Source organism: Apteryx rowi, unplaced genomic scaffold (genome assembly GCF_003343035.1).
Source record: "Apteryx rowi isolate R43461 unplaced genomic scaffold, aptRow1 scaffold_130, whole genome shotgun sequence".
Lineage (NCBI taxonomy): Eukaryota > Metazoa > Chordata > Aves > Apterygiformes > Apterygidae > Apteryx > Apteryx rowi.
In genome coordinates, this window is record NW_020447531.1 from 531,085 (window position 1) to 558,759 (window position 27,675).

Below are 27,675 nucleotides of genomic sequence, written 5' to 3' on the forward strand. Positions count from 1 at the left end.
GACAGTAATGTCTGAACTAGTTGTCCAAACATCTTCTGTAGCAAGAGAGAAGCAGCCAGCTCCTGTGATGTGAAAATATCTAATCCTCATGTAGGTACACAACTAAAAGAATCACAGCATTTGCAGGAAATGTATTGACTTCAGTAGTTTCTCACTCTACAGGAGCCCTCAGTATCACATGCTAGTTACAGCAATTTAGGGCTATCTAAATGCGAGAAATCCCCCTTCCTTCTCCATCCCAAGTTACAGGTCTCCACTTCCTCCCTTGCACCCATGCAACTGGGAAACTAGAATGTCAACACAAAACCCTCCTGGAGGGATAATCATCTTTAAGGGCTGCTGCTTTAAGGCATGATGAGAGGCAAGAACTGAATTCAGTATAACATCTTGGGTACCAATGCACTAACTGTAAAAGCTGCTTCTTAGTCTGAAACAACATGCAACAGAGACACATTTGAGGAAAAAAACGTGCATTACAGTGAAGCCGTGTAGCACAATGAAATTTGTTGTACTTGCTCTTAATTTGCTGTAAGAACATAGAATTAATGACATCCCCAGGGCCAAATTAAGAGTCTTTTTCAACAGAACATGGGCTAAAGTAAACCATTTCTTCTACTTTAGATCAACTTCTGAACAGGCTTAGTTAACGATACTATTCTCAGATACAGATACTGAAATTTTATACTGTAATAACTGCAACTTCACTGAAACTACATTTACTTTTTAATCCATTAAAATGGCATCCACACTAGGTTATTTTTATGTTGATCTAATTGAAGCACTTTAGAAAAAACAAAACTAATACTCTTAAGATGCTCTGTGACCAGTTACTTCATCAATGAATTTAGAAACTAAAGAGCGACTGTCAGTTCCTAAAGCCCAATTTCACAGTACTTACTGATAGACTTAAGAAGTTACACAGCAAACCATGCAGTTGACAAGGCGGACAGGAACTGAGTAATAAATATTTGACCTGTGTTGATACTAGAGCACTGAAGAACAGACAAGTAAGTAGTTTCAATTAGTTTAGTCTTTCAAGGAAACATTCCAATCATTGTTTTAAGGAAAAGGTGGCTCACTTTAATAACCACAGGCATTGGTCACTATTTAACAAGACATTCTAAAAAAGTAATCACATAATTTGTCCAATAGTAGTTTACAAGTGGATGGTATACATTAAGATACAGAGGTAGAAGTTCACTTTTACAATGCTTTACTAATACAGATTACCAAATTCAAGGCACAAAATTGTTTGCTTTACAAAAAATACTGTAAAATGTTATTTGCTGTTCTACAATGTGAGTAGAAACCCCCCCCAAAATCTTTACACCCTTACACATTCCACATGTAAAGTTGCATCAGGCTTTTTTTTTTTTTCCTTTTGCTAAAAGTTGGCATAGGACCAGCACTTACATAAACAGTTTGTATCTCAGCTGAGTTGCTTTGTCTTTTAGGCATAAGTCCAGTTAAAGAAATTTAATACAACAACTTCCTCAGGGGGTGGGGGAGAACTGTCAGAAGCAAGAATAAGGAGGAAGAAAAGAAACATGCAGTCCATAAGGGTAGATAGGACTGACAAGTAGAGAGGGGAACAGAACAGAGCATATTTGAAATCAAGCGACTTGGAAAAAAGTCAGTTTAAATCACTGACCGCATTCCTAGAAAACCAGATGCCCAGTACAACTTTGCTTGGAGAGTATTTTGAGACATTCATTTGCCTTTGAATTGGCAGAGATTTACAAATTTCTTTTTATCTTTGTTTAAGTAGAACACACACAATTGCTACAAAAGAGAATTACACCACAGTTTGGCCATGTGTCCTTTAGAGCTTGGCTTAACAAGTTGAGATGCATTCATAATCTGTCCTTGAATTTGCTAAAAGGTCACAAGCAGTAGCTTGAATCAAGATTTCCCTCCCTCCCCCCCTTCCCAATACCATAGGGAAATAAAACAATTTCTGAAACACTGCTCTAGTTGTAGACAGCTCTTATAAACCTTGGCAGGCTGAGGAAGAGATATTACACAGTGCATCCCTACAAGAAGCAGTAAGACTAGTTTACTGTACATACAGTAATATTCTAAAGGACAATGGTGGCAGCTACATCATAAATTCACTTTGCTTACCTATCACATTTTCCAAGTACTCTAGTCAGTTTTATTTACAGTATATAAAAAAACATTGATTTTTTTTTTTTTTTTAGAGTTCAATACACAGGTTTAAGATCCAAGAGAATGCCACAGTAAGATGTTAACATTTGCATCAGTTAGATGCAAGTGCACTTCACAATTCAGTCATGTAACATCATCGTATTCACCTACAAACGTTAGTCCATCCAAAACAGTGTTAAATTCCATTTTTTGCTTCATTGTTGTTTGTAGCCTGCTTCCTTTGAGCAATGAAAGGGTACATACACTTGTCTGCTCCCAGAAACCGGTACATGCATACAACAGCTTCAAAGGGCAGAATACTGCAGAAAAAAAGGTTACAAAATTATTAGAAGACAACATAAAACAAAAATCTTACTTTATCAATGGTGTCCTTAAAAGCAACATACTAGCTATTGCAGGGCTTCCCAAGAGACTTGGAGGATTTGTTTCACAGGGATATTTACTAAGATAGAAATTCCAGACAGTCCCCACCATAAAGGCAGGCAGAAGAGAGGAGAAAGCTACTTATTCACATGCCTCCAGCTAAGATCAGGTGCTCTGCTGCTTCTTCACAAGCAGCACAATCTTTAAAGAAGTAGTGAGGGCAAGAGTATTACAGAAGGCCTACCAAGAGCAAAGCTTCTGCTCAAAGCAGCATCAGCAGAAATCATCAGACATTTAAGACATTCTTTAATTTGGGATTAATGTTAGTTAATGCCATTCTTTGATCACCTGATGTCTAACAACCTTGACTTACATCCTGACCTCAATCATCCAGACTCAGAAAGGGAGGTCTGAAATAAGGAAAGCAATTTCCTTTTTACTCCCCAGATAAAAGTCCAAGAGGTGACTATGGGATGAACACCTGGCTATAGACCCTCCCCTCCTTCCTACATCCACAAAATATTACTTTATTTCAAGGACAGTACTCAGGAGCTGTAGTGAAGGTATAAGATGGGATTTTCTAAGTGCCTGGAACTACAGACACTCAATTAGCACAAAGCRATGCATAGAACCTAACCATTAGAAGCAAGGACCACTGAAGCATTGGGAAGTAGATGTTACTGGTACAGGTGTCACTGCTGTCAGTAGTACTGCTTGTGCAGGAGCCACTGGAGGGCCTTTGATCTAGCTGCTAGTGCCTGGGGCATGGATTATGCAGGAGCTTTGATCTCCCCATTAGAAGCAGGAGTGTTGAATGCAAGACAACCAACCCAAAGGGCCTTTGATCCAACTGCTGCTGCATAAGGTACTGCTTGCACAGAGAGTGCTGAAGTAGCCTCTGAGCTTCCTGTTGAAGAAGCTAGTTCTTAAAGTTGCTGACAAAGTCCTCTACTTGTTGACAGAAAAGATGATACATACTCTCTTCCAGGAAAGAGGTGAACAGTGAAGGCTCAAGTCTTTGGTGACCCTGTCCACCACGATGGACTTGAGGCAGAGGAGGACCACTGCTTTGTACATGAAGTAGAAATCCCCAAGGCTCTCAGTTCAACCATCCATCATAGGAGGCAACAAAATAATATCCTACAGTGTAAAGGCTCCTCCTACATACTGGAGATTGAAACAAAAACCTGGACAGCTGTGTAACTGCTCCCTAAAATGCAGTATGCAAAGGACATTGCATCAGCACAGGTGAGCCAATTCCCTATAATTAACTGCTAGGGTCAGTTCTGCTTCTTACCCTGCACCACTGGAATGGCAGCTTGGTTATGGATTGAACAGTTCCCATACAAAACCTGTTGTGTGTTAGACAGGGAGGAGATATTCCTTTAATAGGAATATTCCTTTAATAGTCCTTCCTACAGATGTAGAATCTGAAGACTAGTTCTGAAAGTACAAATTTTCCCTTTATCTATCATATCTGTACAAGTCCTAGATAATCTGCAGCCAGGGCCTCCTATGTACTGGTTCTGGAGACCAACTGCTATAGAGGGTCCTGCACCTGGGGAGGAATAACCCCCTGCACCAGTACAGGTTGGGGGTCGACCTGCTGAGAAGCAGCTCTGCRGAGAAGGACCTGGGAGTGCTGGTGGACACCAAGTTAAGCATGAGGCAGCGATGTGCCCTTGAGGCCAAGAAGGCCAATGGTATCCTGGGCTGCATCAGGAAGAGTGTTGCCAGCAGGCTGAGGGAGGCAATTCTCTCCCTCCACTCAGCCCTGGTGAGGCCACATGTGGAGTACTGCGTCCAGTTCTGGGCTCCCCAGTACAAGAGGGATGTGGCACTACTGGAGCAAGTCCAGCGAAGGGCTACAAAGATGATTAGGGGACTGGAGCATCTCTCTTATGAGGAAAGAGAGAGAGCTGGGCCTGTTTAGCCTGGAGAAGAGAAGGCTGAGAGGAGAGCTTATTAACATGTACAAGTATCTTAAGGGAGGGTGTCAAGAGGATGGAGCCAGACTCTTCTCAGTGGTGCCAAGCGACAGGACGCGAGGCAACGGRCACAAACTGAAACACAGACAGTTCTATCTGAACATGAGGAAGTACTTTTTCACTGTGAGGGTGACAGAGCACTGGAGCAGGTTGCCCAGAGAGGTTGTAGAGTCTCCTTCTCTGGAGATGTTCAAAACCTGCCTGGATGCAATCCTGTGCAATGTGCTCTAGGTGACCCTGCTTGAGCAGGGGGGTTGGACTAGATCTCCAGAGGTCCCTTCCAACCTCAACCATTCTGTGATTCTGTGAGGCTCCTTTGCTGGAAGCTTCCTCACACTCTGCTCCTAAAGAGTGGCCCACAGAATGCAGGAGGAACAATGAGAAGTTCCTGCAGCCTGAGAGTCTGTTGAAAAGAATAGAAACCTAAAGATGGAAGATAGTAAAAGGGCAAAATTAGGATGCTTAATACACAGGTTCCTGGTTTTGTGGCACTTACTGAGAAAGCAACCAAGAAAGCTCATGCAAGCCAAGGCAGAGACTTATGAATTCTGACAAAACTGCATTCAGAGGTGGCCTTAATGTAGGTGGGAGAATGTTTGTATTCAGAAAGTGGACATACAGTGTACTAGTAAAATACAAGGGTAGGTCATACAGCCAGTTAAACTGGCATTTCAGATATTACCTTTTCATGAAGGTTACCATATACATCAGGCGAGGCGTGCAGATCATCGGCTGGTCTGTAAGAATAGCTCGCATAGCCTGCTTCACACAATATTCTGGTTTCAGGGGTGGAAGGAAAGGCTCAATTTCTTTTCTGAAAGATGTGATTTTCAGCAGATTAATATGGTGCATAAATACTACAGGCCTCACTGAAGAGTTCATTAGCTCATTTTCCTTGGAATTCCTCAAAAGGGACAAAGACTTCCAATTTTTTGTATTCACTGTTCAATTACAATGAATATAGGGAAAAACCTATGTTGCTTATGTCTACAATAGGACAGAAGAAACTCACTGAATTCAGAAAAGCAGAGATAATATATACATTGATATTTTTATGTTAACAGTTTAAGCAGGGATCTAGGCCAGTAAAATAGTGACCTGATATTCCCAATTCCAGCTGCAAATGTTTAGATTTCAAGTACTTTCAAGACACTACAAATACAGGGCAGATGAGGAAATTTTCTTACCTGATCCTGCACCCTCTGAACATTCCTGTATCTACTAGATAAGGGCAGACTAAAGTTGTTTTGATTCCATCTTTTTCAGCAGCCTTCAATTCATGGCTCAAAGATTCATGGAAACCTACAGCTCCAAATTTGCTGGCACAATAATCCTGTGTTGGCAACGAATTAGGCAAAAAAGTTATTTAAAAAGGATAGATATGAATTATTTTCAAAGCCAAGGCATAGTTCATGTGATTCTGCATAGATTTTCAAAGCAACAGAAGACATCCACTGAACATAGCATCACACCAGCTCATTTATCACTGTACTTTTAAGGCAGTTAACACAGACTCATGAAAGCAGGAAAGTTGAACGTAGGAGGAGATGACCTTGGATTCAGGTCTTTGAATCAGGCAGGCTCATACAGCAAGTTACTCTGATTATCAGTCTAAGTGTTAGAACAAAAGGACTGAGATATCTAATATTACCTAGAAAATTAGGTGTAGGAATCTTAAATTCTTTATCTTTAATATTAGTTTCAACATAAGATATTATGGAGACTTGAGCATATTATTTAATTTTCAGCAGCTATACCTTGCCTATCTCATAAGGATACTAAGCTGAACAAAATTTGAAAATAATTGGATAGAYAGCAGTAACATTCAAGTTTTCATTTGGATGTGCCACTACCTCTGTTGGTGGTCACACATGCAGTCTAGGAAATTCTCTGTAGCTTTCTGAAGACCATAAATCATCAAAAAAAGCCTCAAGTTACACCAGTTTAAGTCATTTCTGTTGAGGAACACTGCTGCTTATCCTAAACGTAGTTTAAGGTCCTGCACGTAACTTGGGCTCAATTTGAAGAAGCCCATGCCTTATGGGGCAGTACGGCCATTATTCCATTAGACATGTGGATTCATTTTCACTAACTTAATGCTTTTAATTCACACTTGGGTTTGTGCTAATGACCCAAAAAGTAAGACAAGGCTCTAATCCTAGTTTTATGTACCAAACGGGCCACACGAGACTGGTGTTCTCAAATGACTGCTAGCAACTAGATGACCAAACGCCCATAGCTTAAAGCCCAGTAAAGGGCTTTAAGGAAGGAAGCCAGCATGGCAGCCAGCCATTTCCTCACAGAGGTAGGAAACATTAATTACTTTTCAAAATCCTTGCCTTTGGCTTCAAGCCTAGCACTAAAGCTCTTGACAGGAATAGGTGGGTGGGCATTTTCCATGTTCTTAAAAGTTACCAGGTAATTCAAAGGTCATATAGCATTCTGAATTCCTTAGCTGTCTGAGGCTTTTACTTCAAGTGGCAAGTCCACCTGCAAAGTATATAAATAAGGTGGCTGCCTGAGTCCTGTGGATCCCACTCATAGGGAGTGGTCTGGTGATATGCTACYGAGCACCATAACTTCCAAGCATCTTTGAAGATTTGGCTTTATTTTCTCCAGCTGATCATACAAAAAAGCTTAACCTAAGCAAGAAATACAAAATTTGTTATTATAGTCTAACAAACCTCCACTCCAGCAGTACTGAACAATCCCAGGGAGCTTGCAACTGTTACGATGTGTCCATGATTCATTTCCAGCATCTTCGGGAGGAATGCTTTAGTGGTCTACAAAGTTAAAAAACACAAGTGGACTATATTAGTGATAAGTCTTTAAAACCTCTATCGGAGCTTATTATCAAGAATTTAGAAGCAAGATCATGGTACACTGTTTTGAACTTCTGAGTTTTTTCCAAAATTCCAATAGAAAATCCACAGCATGTTTGTGAATTAAGACAGCAAGGATTTTATCTGCAGAAATTCTAAGGTTAAAGATCAATTTTGCTCAGACATGTTTATTTTTCTGCAAGAGTCTAGTTATCAGAAAGAGATAATTGGACCCTAGAATGGAAGTCACATTTTTTAAACCAGAAAAAGGAATGTAAAATGTTTAACTATGCCATCCAGCACATCCAAGTTGTCTAGTGCCAATTATCAGTTCTAATTATTTTACCTAATTATCAATATCTAATTATTATGTTTTGTAAGTTAGATACAGTAGGTTTTATCTGATTTACTAGTTATCTTGGGCATTTTATAAGAGAAATACTGGAGGGAAAGCTTTTACTGATGCTACTTTTTACATACAAAACAAAATAGACTAGCAGATGTTTAGTGTAATTACTCTGCATGTATATTGGCATCCATAAGCATAGTTCTAACCAAAAAACAAGATATACCTTTCTATTATAAACCATCATTTTAAGGGTTTCAAAGATAAAAACAAAACAAAAAAGAAAAGAATCAAGCCTCAAACTGAAACTTTACACATTTGAGTTTAACCTCCAAATTTTATGCTTTGATTATATCAAAGTTTGTTTCTGTTTAAACACAGAGTTGTTGTTAACTTCTTTAAAAATTAAGTGATAAATTAAAGGCATTCACTATTGTAACTAGACTACCTCTGATAGAATTCCAAGCTATGTCATATCTGTTCTCTGAAGCTGACTCAAAACTTTATTTTTGAAGTAGGTATCAAGCAGAGCACCTTATATGCTAAAAGAATCAATTTAGTAAGTCTTTTTTTTAAAAACACAACTACGATTTACTTCAGCTTCCAGGTTAGTGTACTATACTAGATCATTTTTAAAACTGCCAAGGAACTTCAGACAATGCCTTTTAAGCATTGCAAACATGTCTAGTTAGTATATGATAGAGCTATTACTCCAATTCGTTAGTACCACAAATGCTTAATCCTTCTAGAAACCAAGTCTTCCCATATAACTTGGATCCAAGCTCAGAGCATGCAAATGCCCCTTAAGTATTTGCTACTTGCTTAATTGTTGGTCTGAATCATGTCAGCTGCATACTTTAAAAGACATGCAAGCTACAGCTGAATCCATCTAATTCCACTCTTATGCTGTCTGCATTTTCTAATCACAGACATCAGGACAGTTTTGCTCTAATGATTTTCACATGTTCTTGTGCTACATTTTTGCCTGCAGGTGTTAAATGACTAATCCAGACCTCCTAACACCACACAAAAGAGTGTTTTCACTGGACAGCTGGCAGATGATAGAAGATTAACAGACCTCCTGACTCCTTGCCTTTTCTACTGCTGATTCATATAACTTCATTATGCAGTTACGACAGAATCTAGAAGTTAATTACAAAAGATAATCTGAGAGGAAGCTCCCTTACATTTGTTTCTTTGCTCAGGGCAGGCATCTTTAAACCTCTTACAGTCCCAGACAAGAATTGAGATCCCTCGTTACATTAATCTGTGCCAGGCACACAAAGTTTTAACTTCTCTTCCCACATTACATGGCAAAGCCTAGTCAGAGGGCAGCAGTCTTAAGAGGCTTCTCTCTGATAGTGCTGAAGTTTTACACTATGTTCTTTACCCGAAGCTTGCATCATACTCCCCAACATCTACTGTGTGCATACTAGCCCTGATGCGCCAGGTCATCCTTGTAAGGGAAGCCTACTCCCAGGTCAGTATTGCTACCAATTTAGTCTCCTCCAGAGCACTAGCCAGTTTCACCAGCAGCCTCCTCTTACATCTCAGTTATCTGTCCATGTTACACCAGGATAACCGATTGCCACCTCACATTGCCAGAAAGCCCGATAGTGCAGACTGAAGCTTTGGCTGCAAGGCACTGGAGAAACGAAGGGGCACTGGCCTTGGAGTTTGTCTCTTTAGAAGGCAGCAGAGAGAAAGAGGGGAAAGTAGTAGTAACAAGTTTTTTCCCCTGCCACTTACAAGGCACAAATCACTGTTTTCTTCCACTAGAAGAGCACAGGCAAAGTTTCATTGAACCAGCTTTTCTAATACCTATTCTATGAGACTGTTTTTAAAATATGAATTATAACTAGGTGTCCATAAGTGTTTATAYTTATCTATACCTAAAAGTCCATCATTTCCACAAGCATGTATACAAGAAAAATAACCAGCACAACTACAGAGCACTAAATTTAGAAAGTCTACTCTTAACCATGTTATACTCCTTCAAAGCTTAAAGATTACAAGGAGAGTTTTAAGAGCTTGTGGCTAAAGTAACCAGTTTTCAGTCAAGAGGAAATCAACACATGATTAATATACCCTGTTAAGGACACTTTTGGGTGATGTCTTCAGCAATTCAAGTGCAGACCAAACACTTCCAGCAATGGAACAACAGTCACTTCATGCAAATCATCTCTTAAAAGGCCATTTAGGGCCACAAAGAAAAAAATGCCCTGCTCTGAAGCCAATTAGCAATTCATGAAAAACTTTGTGCAAGACCTCCATGTTCTGAAACAGCCTATTCAGAGCAGGCCCTGTACTTGTCATAGGCTATTATCCTGCAAATCCATTTAAAGCTGAAGCTAAGGCACCCTATGAAGATAGACAGTACAGCTATCACATGTACAAAACCTAGAAGTCAACTATACACATCTCAGCTAAATGGATAAAAGTCTTCTCAGTCACTGCCATCCTCCAGCCATCTGCTGCAGCTGGGAATCTGTACTTAAAAACAAGCAGTGTAAGATGCAACCACACCCTACCAGGGGACACATTTCCAGTCTCAGAGTAAAGGCTTGCCCACTGCTCCTCCCAGCCTCTTCTTACTGCAAAAAACAATCCCAAAGTGAAGTTATTCTCTTCTGTGGTATAAGCAATCCTCAAATAAATCTGTGTTCTTACTGAGCTCCTGGCACAACCTACTTCCTTGATCAAAGCAGCTTCCTCTGTACTTCTGTCCCCAGTTTCTTCCTGTTGCATAGAACAGACCAACCTAGTTTCTTGTTTCCAGTTTGTCAGCTTCAGCTACATCTGCCTACCAGACCTGCAGTCTGTGTGCTTGTTGTGCTGCTGAGAAACTAGTTAAAAGTTAGACTGGTTCAGGGGCAAGATGCCTCTTGGGTGGCCTTCCCATCTGGAGTTTGTCTGAACAGGTAGCACAGCTCACATTAGTCTTCAGAGGTGGTACATGGACATACTAATCCTCCACAAAAAAATATTAGAAGATACCAAGCAAGAAATGTGATACTGCCCATCCAAAGCATTAGGGGTCATGAACCAGGTCCCCAAAATAATCCAAACTGACTGAAGTGATTTAATTAAACTATCTGCCTTCTGATTTGACACTTTAGGTTTCAGTTTTATCTCACAGCTGCAAAGACAACATTTAAATAAAGCATATAAGTAGAGTTAGAGCGATGTCTTTTATCAATGACAAAAGTAACACTTTTCAACACTGAGGAAAAAAACAGTAAGTATAGTGGATGAAACAAATTGTGTTGCAATGAATCAGGGTGAGGAATCAAGGGCAGATATGCAGTGTTGCACATTAAAAAAAGTTAAATTAAGCATCCTCTTCATGTTCAGAACTAGGTTTAAAACAAATTCACCCCCAAACAAAAAGCATTGTACAAACAAGACAGCTTTCTAACCTGCAGAACAGTTTAGATAAAGCAGCTAGGTAAGGACAAAATTCCCCTTAGACAGAATGTATGAAGCTGTTCTGAATAGAGAGCAAATAAGTTAATTTTTCAAGCTAGGTTTTCCCCCTTTAAGTTTTTAGGGTCTTAAGATCATTCCTAACCTTCTAGGCAATTTCATTCATGCTTCTGAATACACTGGTAAGAACAAACTATTCCCAGTAGCTGTAACCAAACATGTATTTCATGTGCACACAGCTTTACTGACTTATTTCTAACAAGTGTGAAACTGAACAAGCATTTACATGTCACTTCATAGCTTTCGTAATCTGTTCTCAACATTTTGGTTTACGGCAAATTAACTTCTAACAGTCTAGCACTTCTTCCCTCCCCTTTCCCAAATTCTTTAGTTCCATTCTTAATGAAACAAAACTCAAAAGATTGTGCAACACAAAGAACAGCACAGCTGCAATGTCAAGACAAATTAGTCTAAATACAGCAAATGAGAATATGAAGAAATACTGTGTTTGGGAAAGTGATTTTTTAAATTAAATTTTGGATTAATTATTCTTAAAGTAGAAAGCAAGCATCCACAGAAAACAATGTTAGCTGTATGCAGCTCAAGACAATGAATACTGAATGCAGAAGGCACAAAGTGGAAAAGGACATGCTACTTCATATTTATAGAATTGTCTTTTTATCAAAGCAGCAAATAAAGCAGGYAACAACATGTAAGGTCCTTTAAGTTTGCCAATAGTCATTTTTTCATACTTTCTGCCTTCCGTCAATCCTCAGCCCTTTTAAACTATTTGAATGGCATAAACGAGCTGCTTTACTGTAAAGGAGTAATTCCAAAGAAATTACTCTTAATTTCCATACAGCCTCTTCATCTGATGGGGATGGAGCACAGTTATCTTTAAGAGGCTGCTCAGAACAGGTGAGTTTTTACAGGTGGTGTACTGGTATAACAGGCATGTTTCCCCCAAGCACTAGCCATTCCAGAACAGCCAACTGGATAACAGTATAAATGAATGCAATGTTTTGGTCACCATACCCTCTGCTTTCTCTTCACATTAAACACTGTTCAGTCAGATCCAAGAGTCAAAATTGGTGTGATTAGTCACCAGACRCCAGGCTCATCCAGACAACTCTGGCAGAGCCTGGAACTACAACAGAGATAAGAGCCTGCTGCCTTTCATGATTGCTAGTCATATAGCTACTGTCACCAGCTTCATCACTTGATAATTAAAAAAAGCTTGGTTTTGTTTAAAATGCAAGTTATATCCTCTCTACCTTGACATGGACATTCAGCATTCCTTTCTTCCCGTTCTTCCTCAGGGACCACAGTAGGCCACATTGCAGGTTCTCCTACTCCCATGTAGGGGAGGAAGTGACCACTCATTCCATCTCCAAATTAAATTTAAAAGTTAGCCCATGTCCCAATTTCTCTTTCCATCCCAGTAACCGGGAAGGAAGGCAAGAAGTTCTGACAAGAGACTTCTAACTCTTCTGTACACTGGCTGTGGCAGCCKTACCTCAAAGTAGATTTGTAAATCTACCCCAACCAGGTAGAAAAGCACTAATGCAGTATTCTGTGTTAAAAAGGAGGTGCCAGAAAGGCAGAAACAGACCCACAGCAAGCTTATTGGTAAATACACTGAAATTATTTTCAGGTATAGTCATATAGCCCAGCTTATTTCAGAAGATAATCACTTTAGATATATTACAGATACAAGCCTGGGTTTAACTGTTTATTTTCCCTCCTGGCTTTTTTATTTGGTTCCAGTCAGAACCAAGCTAATAACCTGTCATTTGCATTATCATCTCAATAGCTTTTTCTATATTATCTCCACATCCTTTCTTAAATTCCATCATATAAGCATCTCTGAAATATTATTTTAATAATATTATTTGAATATTATTTTAAGGTGAGATTAGTAACTACGCTAAGACCACATTAAAGTATCAAGTACTGCTTTGAACATTGGAGAGAGTGCACAGTCATCAGTAATGGGCTGAACAGAGAAGGTGGACAGAGTCCACAACTACGGTTGATTTGGCTAAGTTAAGGGACCAAAACTGTCCCTTGACTTTAAAGGAGCTCAGATATCTCTGCTGACTGTTTTCAAGAAGTGCTGGGCCCCCTCTGGATAATTAGCCACCGGCTAAGTAAATATTTACAAATAACTGTGGAAGTTGGTACCATTTTGAWCAATTGCTACTCTCAATAAACTATGATGAAAAAATAGACCAGGGTTATCCAGTCTTACTAAAGCAATGAATTAAACCCAAATATTTCTCTTGATTGTGTATGAGTCTACCCAGATCCTTTTGGAATAGAAAGGATCAGGAGATGTCTATGACTTTTCCTTAAACCAAGCTTACATAGACAGCTATATTAAGGGCATGAAAGAAAACTATTCAAGAATTGCCCTCAAGTGTGCCTGGAACAGGCCTTGTCTTCAAGGCAAAAAAGCTAGACCTTCCAATATTTCATTTCAAAAGGAGTCCCTTAGTCATTTAGTTCCTGGCAGGCAATACAACCTTCAATTTCTCACTAAAGCTTTATTTGTCCTTCACATAAAAACCTACTGTTTTGAGGCCATGGGGATTCCTTTAATATTGAACTGCAACAGCAGTTAATGCGTAACATACATGCACAGTAATATTGTYAGAGTTGCCTTGCAACCAGAAGCTCATGAAAGAACAAAATGGACTTAAACAGAAGTCTATAATGATGAGCAACAAGGAAGCAAAGCCACACAATCACACACACACACACCAATACTTCATACGTCCTACACTTGGAGACAGAGTGAAACTAGAGATAAGATCTATCCAGGTTAAGAGGTGAAGGTAACAAAGTACATACACTAAAGAATTAAGTCACAACAAAAGACAACATCTGTTATTTTAAAATTATCCTTCACCCACACAGGAGAAATAAGCATCTTCTCCCCCCCACACACACTTTGTATGAAATATACTTCCTTTGAAGTACACAAAGTCTGATTTTTTTTTTTTTTTTAAAAAGAACAGAAGCCATCAAATCATTTGTTTTAACCCATTGCTAATTCATGTCAGTGATTAATCCTATTTTCTTCTCCCTCATGACAGGTCCATACACATAACAATATCCCCTGCTTGAGAACAGGCATACTCAAGCAGCTGAAAGTATCAAAGTTGCACAAAACTAGGTTAAATCCTATTTTTTGAAGTTTGTGAGTGGGTTTGTTAGTAGTACCTAGTAAATGGCATTACATAGATGTTTAAGAACAGGTATGTATTTGTGGTATTTCAGGTTCAATTACAAAATTCAGTTTTCAGTACCAAGAGTTACCATTGTTTCCTGTGAATGCCTCTTGTTGCAGTAGTTCCTCTTACATTGGGTAAACTCATGTTGAGCATATCAGAGGAAAACTGAAACTGAATTAAGTAGTTTCCTTAATCAGAACTTAGTGCCACAAAGCTGTTTACAATGGGCAGACAGTAAAGATAAGATAAGTAATGCTATTCAAAAAAGTCACAGGAAACTAATACCACTAGTTATCTCTCAAACATTAATCATTGATTCCCATTCTTTACTACTAGAAGTAATTATGCCACGTTTAAGGCAGCTGAACATAGCCTGGCTAAATTGTCTTTGTGTATTTTGTTACAAGGCTCAACTGAAAAGGGGTTGTGGTCTACAGAGAGTGGAATATGGAAAGTGCTCTGAAAAGGACAAGGCAACAGCAGTTTGAGTGTGTCACTACATTGTCCCCTCCCCTTTTCTTTAAAATGGCTTCCATTTCTTGTGATCTTACCCCCAAACTGTGCAAACAGAAGAGTGGAGTAAAAAAACAGCCCCCCCCCCCCATCCTATGAAGGGAGGTAAGTTCTCAAGAATGCTACAATACAATTTCTGCTTCAGAAACTTTCTTCTTGAGAATCAAGGGGGAAAGATATCATTACCCAAGACTTAGCATGGGCTAATGCTAATCAAACTCCCAGTTGCCCTACATATAGCTTTTTTGCATTCACCACCATTGCAACACCAAATCTAGAGTGCCCCTTTACCTAGGGCAGGGATTGAGGCACATGTACCACAGTCAAAGGTGGCCCTAATTTCTCCTTAAGCTTGTTCCACTTCTGCTTAGATGGGTCACTACTTTACATGCTTACTGGGCATGAGGAAGCTCAGGCATTCAAGCTGAACTACCCTTGTTAATTCTATACCAGCAAAGGGAAGTTAGAGCTTATATGTTATTGCCACACAGTCTCCATCTTTTTGCCCGAGATGGATTTTATCAGCTTTTCTCCTGAGAGAAAACAGATTTTAAATCTAAAAGCTTATAAATTACTTCTACCCTCAGATATCAGACTTTACAGGGCAGGTTTGACCTTTCTATGGACTAAAGGCCAAACATTTCTGTGAAAGCATCTAATATCTGCCTTTAACAGACATATTCTAGAATATGTGCACACCAACTTGTCCACTTTCAGCTGTGCTTGCAGGTACTGCTTTGCTGATGTACAATTGCTTCATATATATGCAGCAGTATATATCATTGCTTAAATCACTGATTATATATTTAGGCCCCTTCCCTCCACTTTTTGCAATTCATCTTTGATTTCACATGCTACAAAAAAATGGAGCACCTTCAGCTCTTAAGTCAAGCACACTAACTCCCTGCTCAATGAGCCATGCCTTCTCCTCTTACAAAGACATTTATAAGCCACCAGAGACCTCGCAATCTTTGTCCTTACATTACAGGCAAGTTTATAAGTACAAAATCTTAACTAACTGGAACAGATGCTGATTCCTCTGTCACTTCTCTCCTGTATTGCCCCTATAGAGGCTTTTGCCTGAAGCAGTCAGTGTCTGTCCTACCTCTGCTCTTTTTGGTCTAACGTCCTATCAGCTGGAAAGAGAGGGCCCAGTGAGGCACTGCAGAGCATCTACTTAAATTTCTGGCAGAACTAACATTTTCAGCCGGCTCCTGAAAAACAACAAGACCATGATGCTCTCACCTTCAAAAAACTAATGCCCCCGCCTACACTAAATGCCCTTCAGTGACTACACTTCCTTGCCAGCTTCTTAGGGGTGTTCCAAGCACTCCTGACTTACGGTTCTGCCAGCTTTGAATTAAAGCTTGGACAGAACAGCCATTAGATTCTTAACAGCTAGCAACGATTAGGGGGAAGACAGTACCTCTGGTTAAGCAGTGTAGAAGTGCAGAACATACATCAATGATGTATATGTTGTGGATTTCAAATGCCAAAGTAGCATCTAAAAGCTGAGAAGGATTAGTAGGATGCACGATAGCATGGTAAGAGGCCTATTGGAGGCCCAGCTATGTGTTCAGTCTGCCTCATACTACAAAGCAAGATACAAGTAAAGATACATACAGAAACAGAACTTGGGAACAAGTGTGTATACACAGAGGCTTCTCCATCCAGCACAAGTTAAGCATGAGAACTGAAGCTTTCAGATATAGTACTTGTGATCAAAAGCTCATCTCTTCCCTCCTGCACCAAAATATAAATTTGTGTCAAAAGGTATTCATCCTCTACAAATGTTGTCTCATTATACTCTCAGACTATCATATCTACCAAACCACATCTACTATTCACTTTAAAGCAATTGCTACACAGTTGGCAGCAGCCACTGAATAGTATGTAGTTTGAAAAAAGTGAACCCTTCTGCTTAAATCTGTCATGTCAGCTTGAACACATTAATCAGTACATCTCCCCTCCTTCCTTCCAACTGGATTTAAATGCTCCTGGAATACAACCTTAAAATAATTTATGTAGGAAATACTTGTGATCTGCTTATACCACAGAAATAAAACTTTAGAACATCTCGTTCCTCTTTTACCCTACTGAGCAAACAGGGGCAAAATTGAGGCTGTATGCTTCAAGGTTTCATTTAATCAGTACAATTACAAGCGTATTTCATTTAAATATCACATATTTCCAAACGGATGACAGAAGCTTAAATTCATATATCCAAGACTAACATACTGCTCCAACACTGTTGTGACAGCACTTTTACATTCATGTAAGTTCCTTTAGCATCCCAGGAGCTAGCACCACCAAACTCTTATTCTTCCCTAGGTAGATCTCTCAGTGATGAAGACCTAACCTGCATTTATCCAAATGTCAAATTCAGAATTACTTTAGAGTTTGCTGGTCAAGTGATGTAAGAAGGTAACACTTGGCTACTCCTTCCACAAAAGCAGCTTTAAGCCCTGTTGAAGTGACTAGAGATTCTGCTTTGTTTATACACTGACAAATGGCTGCGTAAAGGATTTGCAGCATTTCAGAGCTATGTTGACATTAGTGTAACACACACATTAGACCCTCATCTTCATTAGCACAAGTTTGTAGCAAATGTCTAACCATTTGGAGAGCAGTTATTTATTGCCAGCTATTTGATAATCTCGACAAAAATTAAAACATTCAGCTATGAGTCAGTGAAAAAGCCACATAAAATCATTTTAGAATTGCTATTAGATAAGAGCTCAGAATATTCTGTTCAACAAATAAGAACACAATCCAACTTTTAAATACACATTTTTCTTCGGCTTGTAATAAGCTTAGTCATCCTCCTGAATATTTAGTAAGATATCATATTTTAGCCTGCATCTTTCCAAAAAGTTACTAGAGAACAAAACTGTCAGAAGTGCTTAGGGAAAATATTAAGTCATCCTTCATTTTTTAAGATTTACATAACACTTTTCAAGTGGCTAAACAGAAAAAGATTGTCTCTGATTTTAGATACCTTAAAGCCAGTACTTTCACTGCCCTATGATTGCTACAGTATTTGCATGCAGATGAAAGCTGAGTCACTTTACTCATCCTACTAAATTTAGTCACTAAATCGTTTTAAATCAATTACCTTATAAAAGAAATGTGATTTTGCCATCACTGAACATCTGACAAAAGGAATAAGATTAGAAGAAAAGCTTCCCTTTTCACATGATTTACTGGTAACAGAAAAATGCATAAGATTTTACAGCTCAATGGAAGTTTAGCTTTAAATTTGCCTAGGAAGMAATTAGACTGTAGAAGACTAACTTACTATAAAGTAACTCCAGCTGAAAAGTGACACTTTTAAAACACATGGAGCTTAGAGGTTTTCAAGAAACAGAATGTGGTCAGTAGTACTTCCCCTACCCTCCCAAGGGGAAGGAAAAAAGTCTTACCAGGGAATCTTTCACTTCATAAACCAAAGGCTAACATGACTAAAATCTCCAGCTAATACAGTGACCAAAGCAGTGGCTAATACAGCTTTTAAAGCTTCTACATGCACAGGCGTTATAACCCCAAACCAGCAAGTTACTCACTTTCTCATAGGTGATCTTTCAAATGGAGAGAAAATTCCTTCCCTTGCTTGTCTGTGGAAACTATGCTAGTTTTCCCCAAGCTGAAACACAGCTATGGCCTGTTTTTTCCATATTCAAACAGCATCAGTACAACTGACTTCCAAAGGCAAATACTGCAATAGCCATAGAGATCATCGCTTTCCACTTTACACAACAACAGTCATAGTATCAGTGCAAGGCAGTGGGCTAGAGCTGTTAACAACTAACAATGAAATTATTTGGTGTGTTCAGAAGACTAACCTACCTTTATCTAAGGGTTTTTAGATAGCACACAATTAAAATATTGTGTTCTGTCTAAATTGCTTTGTTACATTCAGGCTATAATGGCAGTGGCAGATTTACCATAGCTCAGAACCATTTATGACTGCTCAACTACTTAGAGCCTGTAAAGACTACTCTAGGAAGTCTCTCCAAGAATGAGGTTTCACTGGACAGCCACAAAGCTCCTGCTCACAGCTGCATGGCTCTACTCCAGCCCTCCTCCTGAAACTTTGATGAGCTGATTCTAGTCTCTAAACAGTTAGAGACCTGGCCAAGAACAATGAATAGCTTTCCTCCTCACTCTCCTGGCAGGTTAGTGAGCTAAACTGGCTCACCCCAGGAACAGAGGAAGGAAATGCAAAGGCAGGCATAGATTCAAAGGGATGCTCCCATCTGACAGCTTGCCACCACTAAGCTGCCTTGAAGTTTCATCGTAAGTCAGAAATTTTGGACATATCACTTCTAAGCATACACTCAAGTGCTTTTACAAAGCAATGCCCTAAGTGGAACATTTGAGAAGCTGTCACACAAGTTCAAACAGATGGCAGAAATGACCAGTCTCAGGGCCCATTTAGGTGCAGAATTCAACAGCCAAACAAACTTGAATTTCAAAAGGCTCACACTAAGATAGTCACCTCTGCTCCACAGCTGTGCCTGCAGTCCTTGCCCTATGATGCCCTCCAACTCTAATCATGATAGCTCATTCATGTCAAATGTTAATTTGATTGGCATATAAATCATTATACAACTATAGTTATTTACATGAACAAATTGTTCATTCAGAAGCCTAAGCACAGATGTAAATCCCTCCCCATTACTTGTGACATGTAATATCTTCTTTCAAACTAAACCCTGGAAACAGATTCTACCAGTTCATGCCTGTTCTTGTACATAGCTATAGCTACATTTTAAAAGACTTTTTACAGACTAAAAAGCCTAAGATCACAGGTAAAAGCATATAGCATCACTTCTTAATCAGCTTCAGTTTGCCTGGGGAGAGAAATCTTTATCTTTCACAAAAGACAGATGGATATCAATAACTCAATTTTATCATCATTGTGAATAGCCAGAAAGCTTTAAAGGTTGGGGAGAAAGGTTAAGCAGGAGAGCGATGCTCTGGCTTTCACACACAGAGGACTGTGGAAAGGTTGAGTACTATAGATATGTAACAAAGACTTCTCCTCCCCCCAAAAAACCCAGAAGTGAAATCAAAGCATGAGAAATTGGGAAAGAATAATACTTAGCAGCTGATAAAGATAAAAGTAGAAGAGAAAAGAGTGCAGTGGTAAAAATGGCAGGGATAGTGCTAGAAAACACAACATTCATCTTTCCTCAACCTGTCTAGCCAGAGTAATTGATGACACAGCTAAAGAAAAGGACTGCTAACTCACATAGCTCAGTTAAGACATGTCTTAGGCAATGGTAAAAACTGGTTAGCAGGACACTCAGCCACATCCTAATTGGGATTACTTTTCACCATATTTGAACATATAAACAAGTCAGGCTTCTAGAAACTTGCTACAGTCACTTGGCTATTAAAAAAGGTAATAGTGTAAGAAAGTCATTAACATATCCGCTTCTTCAAAAAATAAAAGCAGATGTTGCCTATAGATAAAAAATTCTGCAATTCCAGATTCCACCGCACTTGATCACCCCATTGCTCTAACTTCCCCAGGAGAAGGGAGCCATATACATTATCTTTCAGACCAAGTATTACACTAAAACAGTGAAAAGGCTCTCCTTACATTGCTAGCAAAGTTAGGCACCACACTGGTAAAAGACTGTAGTTCCAGTAAAGGTTTTCCTGCTTCCCCAAATTCTTCACAAGTAACACCATAATATCAAACCAAAGCCAGCGCAGAAGTTTTTGCTTATTCAGTTGACCTAACTCATTCCCTAAGAAGCAGGAATTTAATCACACTGATCACTCATCCAGGACAATTTCTTGAGGAGATTACCAATCCTGAAAGCATTCATATGGTTTGCTGACAGGTTTCTAACCCTCAAAAAAAGTCACAGGAGACTAAAGAGCCAGATTATCCCAACTGCCTTACCTCTGCAGGCTATACTGCAGTTTCAGCTCTATTTTAGAAGGCTGCAGAATTGCAAGCCACTAATAGTTGACTAAYACTGCAAATATTCTTCAAATAGTTTGAGAAGTCTTGGCATGTTCTCTTCAAGACAACTTTCCCTCTCCCTAACAGGGCTTTCCTATGAAAAGCATTATAGTTTTTGCCTACACTTTTCAAACTTGATAGTTTAGCACATGGAAATAACTGGCTGATCACATGGGAATGCTACCATTCTGGACACTCTGATCTACCAGAAACAATCCACAAGTCACTCAGAATCTTTATTTTATTTTTATTTTTTAATCACCCRAGAGGCCAAGTTCCATGCACCTTTCAAATGATCCAGAAAATTTATTTCGAAAGTATGCTCAAGTACTGCAAAAGTTAGGGTGTAACTGAAACAGTTTAGGACAGACATTCTGAATGGTCCCTTCATATTTGTTAATGGGGCCAAAAATCAAATTCTTTACACAGTTAAAGAGGAGGAAGGGAAGTCCATGAATTGAAGTGCTATTTGAACAAAAAAGTTCAGTCATCTCCAGCACGCAAGTAAGATTCTCTACAACAGAAAGCAAGTTTTTTGCTTAACACGTTCAAAGAGTCTTCAGTATGCTTTTTCACTGCCCTGATGGATGTATTGGTAATTAAACAAGTCAAGAGGGCCATAAGGTTTTTGTTCAGATTCCTTGATATGTAACAAGTTTATCACTGAGGTGTACTGCAGTAGACAACAGAAAACCATGACTGAGCAGCCTCTATAGACCTCAGGGACTAGAGTTCAGTAACTTGTAGAAGAGCTATAGTTCAGGGGACAGCATTCTGGAACATCAGTTATGCACGCCCAAATTTGTACCATTAGTTTGCATGGCAAACTAAGGCAGGTGGCTTTTTGCATAAGACTAAGACCCACCTATCTCCCCATCCAAGCACGCTTTTGCTATGCTTGAGCACATGATCTTAAAAAAAATTAGTTTTTATCCCCACTCATGTCTATTCTGGAACTACCACAAGATTCCTTTTACAGTCAAAGCTTAAACATTTAGTTAGTCACCTAGAACTCTTTTTTCCCCAGAAGGGATCAGAAAACTAAAAACCTTCAGTAAAACAGTTTGAGTGGTAGTGATCATTTTCAAAAAATGATCAAATGTGACCAGAAGACTAGGTTACACATATATGCAGATTACAAAATACAGGCAACCACTATTACCTATTAGAAGTTTGCAAGCTAGTGACAACAGTGCTTGATACAAGGGTAGACAAGCTCCTGGTCATCCATAAAATAAATCTGAGAAAAAACTCTAAGCCAGTAGTCTTCTGGCCACTCAAACTCCAGATACATGCATCCACCAATTTATTTCCTAGTTAAGTCCATCTTCACATAAGATAGGAAGATGTAGTTTTGCAGAGCAAACATCTGGAAGACAGTATTTTCCTCAATTGATAGAAGATTCCCTCTATTTTCTTGGAAGGGGGGGGAGGAGGGGGCCAAGAACATAGAAACCAGGGAACCATACTCAAACACAAGTTTTAAGTACTACCAATACTACTATTTTTGTAGTTAACTATCTGACCGCTTTTTGCTTCATGTTCACTATCCAGCATGCTACCCCAGTATTAAAAACATGTGCTGTCCAGGGTTATTCCACCAGTGGCATGTAGGTGGAATCATTTTGCAAGAAGTGTTAGTTTTGATGACACTTTTTGGATCACATGCACTTGGTTGGGTTTAAACTTGATCCAACTCATTTTTAAAAGCTTAAAAAACCCATATCAAGAACTTGTAGGTTAAACTAACTGAACTTACAGTTCTTAGGATATATTATCATGAACTTTAAATCAATTAAAGCAGCTAATTCCACTTGTCCAAAATGCTAAGTATATTTATCTGGCATCTCAATAGAATACTGTTTCTATATTTAGACATAAACGTTAGAATTCTAGAGATGAAGCCAAAAATCATAACAAACTACTATGCCAACAGTCCACACAAGATTTCCCCGATATAGTTTCAGGTCATATATTACTTATCTAAGTTGTTGCATTTCAAGCATGCAGACCCACTCTTTTACAGCAGAAAAGACATTTTCACATTTAAAATGAACAGAAAGTGCAGCTATAACAGAAATTTAATGAAYACAAGTCTTTTCAAGCTCAATAGTATAACACACTACTTATAGATAAGACACTTACTTCCCAAGGCTTTAGTAAGCAGTTTAGTCTAAACTCACAGCAACTACTGTACACAAAAACGTATGCTTTATTAACTCATTCAGGTGGCATTCATTAACTTTCTTTCCAGGACAGTTTTAAGTTCAGGCAATTCTATAGTCTAAAATTTCTAAGTTACTTCTTGGACAGTAATTCCTTCTGCATTCTATATTTATCTTGCCCTTTATCAGTGTTAAGGTGCCTAGATTTTCACTGCAGTCCTACAAAAATAAATGTACATGCATAACTTTACAAACTGAACAGTTTGTAGGTGAATGGAACAGAACTACTCCGAGTAACAAAGCTGTATAGCAGTCTTCAAAGTCTAGGCCCTAGTCTCTCACTATGTGTTTCAAGTATGACAGCTGTAGCTAAATGCTTTTGCTTCCCCCTTTTGGTAAGTTGAAGAGAAGAACTCATCTAGAGATGAGAGCTTGAAAGATCTTGAAAGTTGAAAGTTTTGGAGGATCCACATGACAAGGAAATGCAGAAGCAATTTCACTGTTCTCTCAGGGCTGGACCCTGAAGATATCTTGTACAGAAGGACCTTCACATCAGAGACTTGCAGCGCCTAAGCATCCCCACCACCCAGTAAGTCCCATTCAACCAGCAAGCCTAGAAGGAATTGCCAGTGACTATGCTGATGTACAATATTAATACCTATTTGGCAATAGCAATACTCTTTCAGTACACAGGTTAGATACAAGCATCTCAAAAAAATCCCAAGATGAGAATTGTACAGTAATATTTTATTAAATACAGTTCTATGTAATCTAAAACAGTATACTGATACAAAAAAAGCTTAATAATTGAGGTAAAACCATAAGCCAGAATAGAAATAACCCAGTTTCTCTCTCAAAATTGAAGGATCAACAGCCAAACCTTGTACTGTGACTTTACAGTTTCAAAATCGGAATCCTGACATATCATAGGAAAAGAACAACCTCAGTGGTCTGCAAAAGTTCAGTTCCAATAACTGACAACAAGTACAACCAAATAAATTATTCTTGCAGTAGACTGGCAGGAAAGATAATGTTACATAAAACTGCCTAGCCAGTAATGTATCTGTGAATTACAGTAAACCAGAGCTGGCTCATTTTAAACTGAGAATGGATTTTCTCCCTATGTTTTCAATATCAGAAGCATTCAATATTATCACAGCATGAAATAACAGGTTTTTAATACTGCAATGGATTTTATGCTGTGGAAATTGCTACATGATGCAGTGGTGACATGTTTATATAGAACATTCATAGAAAGGATTATATAAATCATTAATGTCAGCAAAATGGAAAGCATCTGTTTAGGCTGTGGCATGCTGCTAAAGGTCTCTTTATTGCCAGTTTGTGATATGGTACATGGCCCAGTTGGAATCTCAATAGCAAACCAGCGACAGACTTTCAGTTCATTGCATACTGCAGAAGTTCGGCAGCTTTCAGATTGTAGCTGCTAACATAAGTTCACTTCACCTGCATTCTGCACAAAGAGCAGAGCAGCAATCCTATTTCAGAAGTTTCAAGGGGATGATACTAGAGTCCCATTTTATTTGTTTATATAGAAGTATATTGAAGTATGAATAGTGCTTGAGGCATAGGGAAAAGTTTTGCATGTTATACTTGGGGGCAGGGAACAAACCACCAAAAACAAAAGCACAGACACCCAACTGCTGGAGCAATATTATTCAGATCTGTGTATTTATGAAATCCATTTACAGCTTCTTTTGGATGAAACACCCTCCAAGAATAGTTAAAAGTCTACATAATGCTCCAGAGTATTAGCTTTGCTTTTGGACCACCAGTTTAGCTGACACAGAAGTCTAACTGTAGAAGACTTCACACATCTAGACACATTGTTTTACTTAAGCCAGCATTGCCTTACACCAAAAAAAAAATTGGCTTTGAATCAGCTGATTCAGATGATATCTTTGAATTAAGTACTATTATTTTTAATAGAAGTCCACCCACTTTTGGTCAAGCCAACCCTTTCTGGGATCAGGAAGGGGAAGACAAGGAAGAAATGTTTTGCCTACAGCAAAAATAAATAGAAGGAAAAGCAAAGCAGGACACAGAATCTGCAGGAAGTGTACACATGAGCATATAAAGGGTGCTAACTGCTCAGAAGCTTAAGCCAAGATCTCAAGTTCCACAGTTCAGATTAACAGTAGCTTTTGGGAGATTATTATATATATATAATATATATCCAAAGTCACTTCACAATGTAACATTTAGAGATGAATGAAACTTATGGAAAACTAATAACAATCATTAGACTAAGTTAGTTTTCTATTGCTGTAGGAGACTGAACATACAGAGGGTGCTTTAAAAAGGTCTCCGAAACAATGTTATAAATGTGTGATTTGAGCCTGAGGAAAGAACAGCTGGAGAATTTAGGATCCTCCCATATTTTAATTTACAGYGATGTCATAATTTAGAGCCCTTGGAAACATTGTCAATTCTGCATTTAAGCCACATCACTAAGTCATTAAAGCTAGTGTACATCTCTGTTTAAGCATCAGTTTGACTTTTATAAAGAGGAACATGCAGAGCTTTTGGTTGTTGTAAGAAATACAGGCCTTTTCAGATCTTTTCAAATGGCCTTAATACACTTGCAAAGATAAAAAGTTTCTGAACACAATCTCATGTGCACTGAAATTTATGCACTCTCTCAGCAAGCTTTACAATATATTGGAAAAAGACTGCTCTGCCATTAAGTGTTTCACAGCATAGATTTGAAGGGGCTCCTTTAGGGTTATGAAACAGCATTTAACYTCCATGTTAAAAAGTTATGTTTGGGAGGTCCTTAAGTTTCAAACATGAGGCATTTTATAGAGTTTTATTATCAAACATAAGAACAGCCAAAGAAGGCTTAAGTGGGAGTATATTTCAGATTGCTTAATCCTTTGATTGTTATGCAAGTGTATTTCATAACTTTATTTGAAGGACCAAAGAACAGTTCTAATATTAACAATAGGCTCAGTCTGACAGTTAATGCTAACCCCAGCGTGCATCATGCCCTCCTTCAACATTCCAGTTTATATAACTCCACTACAGTAAGTTTAAAAATAAAACACAGGAAAACAAGATTCAGATAGACAAGAAGAGTAAGACCACATAGCTTGTTTTCTTTGATTAGTATCTGTTGGTTAAAGACAGTATCACCCAAGATTCCACATTAAAGATTTTCTTGCTTCTACTGGCAGCCCCCAGAGAGAAAGCTATGAGGACAAATATGCAGAATTCCTGAAAAAGTGGTCTTGGCTTGTTTTCTTGAGAGGTTTTTGCCTTCCCTCCAAGCCTTCAGAAAGAACAATTTACCTCCAGGGCAACTCCAGCAACATCTCTAGCAGGGTTTTTGAGTTCTTTTTCAGAAAAGTGCAAACGCACTATTGTAATCATCATTAAAACAGCATCTTAAAGCTAAAAGATGAGAGATGACTATGGGAGGAGGGGAGGGAAGTCATTCATTAACAGYAGCAACCTTTAAGCAGATACAGAGGTTATGCTAGCAAAGGATTTCATACCGAGGGCTACATAAAATGGCATGAGATTTTATACTCTGAATTCTTTGAGGATATAGTTGATTAAAAACTAACTTTTGATAGTTTTAATACCAACCGATCCTGTTAATCAGAACAATACATTAAAAGTGAGAGACTCACAAAGCGGTGAGCTTGCAAACAAAAGGGAGCAAGTGCAAAACCAATAAAACAGGGGTTAAGCAACCGCAAACTTTTTTCAAAGTTAACTGACAAGAAGGGCAGCATAAACAAGTTTATAGTTACCCAGAAGTGTGCGTGACAGTTGACCATCATGGTCCTCTCGATCAGCTCATCGGGACACTCCAAGAGATGGTGCCCAGAGACCACACCGGCATTGTTGACCAGGATGGAAACCTCGCCAACCTCCTTGCGGACCCTCTCAGCTGTCATGTAGACGTTTTCTCTTTTGCCCACATCGCAGGTGTACGTGTAGACCTGCAAGTTGCTGTGGGGCAGCACTTCTTTCTCTCCATCTCCAGCTACTACAGAGAACAGACAAGGGAAAAGAGGAGGAAAAAGAGATAAGATTCTTACTTGGATTTCAACCTTCTGATAAGTAATCGTTGAGTGGAAACAGCAAATGTGTTTCCATTACACCGAAGCTTCTGTTTACTCTGGTGTCACCAGAGTGCACAAGAACTCGTCTATTTACTATCCCTGCCAACGTTTTTCTTTATTTTTTATTTATTTATTTTTAAAGCGGCAGGTTTTGAAGCCGCTGCTGGGGGCGCGGGCTGCGCGAAGCGGCGCGGCCGGGGACGCCGGGCCGGGAGCAGCCGGCGGCGGCCCCGGGCAGCCCCGGCAGAGCCTCCGCTTACCTCGGGGGGCGGCGGCGGCCTCGGCCAGCTCGCGGTAGATGTGCCGCACCATGCCTGCCGTCTCCTCATTGCTCCGCGTGTTGATGTCCCAGAGCACCAGCAGCGCCCGGCGCCGGGCAAACTCCAGGGCGAAGAGGCGGCCCAGGCCGCTGCCCGCCCCGGTGATGAGGCACACCTGCCCGGCCACGCTCTTCTCCTTGGGCCGCACCAGCCACTTGGCGGCGGCCAGCACGAAAGCCCAGAGCACTTTGAAAGCCACCACGAAGAACTCGAGGAGGATGTTCATGCTGGCGGCTCCCGCGGCCCCGCGCGG

At 39.4% G+C, this 27,675-nt stretch overlaps 1 protein-coding gene across 1 annotated transcript; it reads right to left on the reverse strand.

The window, feature by feature from the left end:
• Nucleotides 1–1,012: 1,012 nt before the first annotated feature.
• On the reverse strand, nucleotides 1,013–27,669 carry RDH10 (retinol dehydrogenase 10). Its single transcript, XM_026056292.1, has 6 exons — nucleotides 27,363–27,669; nucleotides 26,788–27,026; nucleotides 7,205–7,303; nucleotides 5,708–5,853; nucleotides 5,203–5,334; nucleotides 1,013–2,468 (listed from the first exon to the last, which is right to left on the reverse strand). The coding sequence occupies exons 1-6, from the start codon at nucleotides 27,646–27,648 to the stop codon at nucleotides 2,345–2,347; spliced, it is 1,026 nt and encodes a 341-aa protein (XP_025912077.1). The 5' UTR covers nucleotides 27,649–27,669; the 3' UTR covers nucleotides 1,013–2,344.
• Nucleotides 27,670–27,675: the final 6 nt, after the last annotated feature.

Excerpts from the sequence above, each read along its gene's own strand:
- RDH10 (XM_026056292.1), bottom strand. The coding sequence starts at position 27,648 with ATGAACATCCTCCTCGAGTTCTTCGTGGTGGCTTTCAAAGTGCTCTGG. Across the intron at positions 27,027-27,362 it reads GGCCGCCGCCGCCCCCCGAG|TAGCTGGAGATGGAGAGAAA; the intron begins GTAAGCGGAGGC and ends TGTTCTCTGTAG. Across the intron at positions 2,469-5,202 it reads ATGGTAACCTTCATGAAAAG|TATTCTGCCCTTTGAAGCTG; the intron begins GTAATATCTGAA and ends TTTTTTCTGCAG.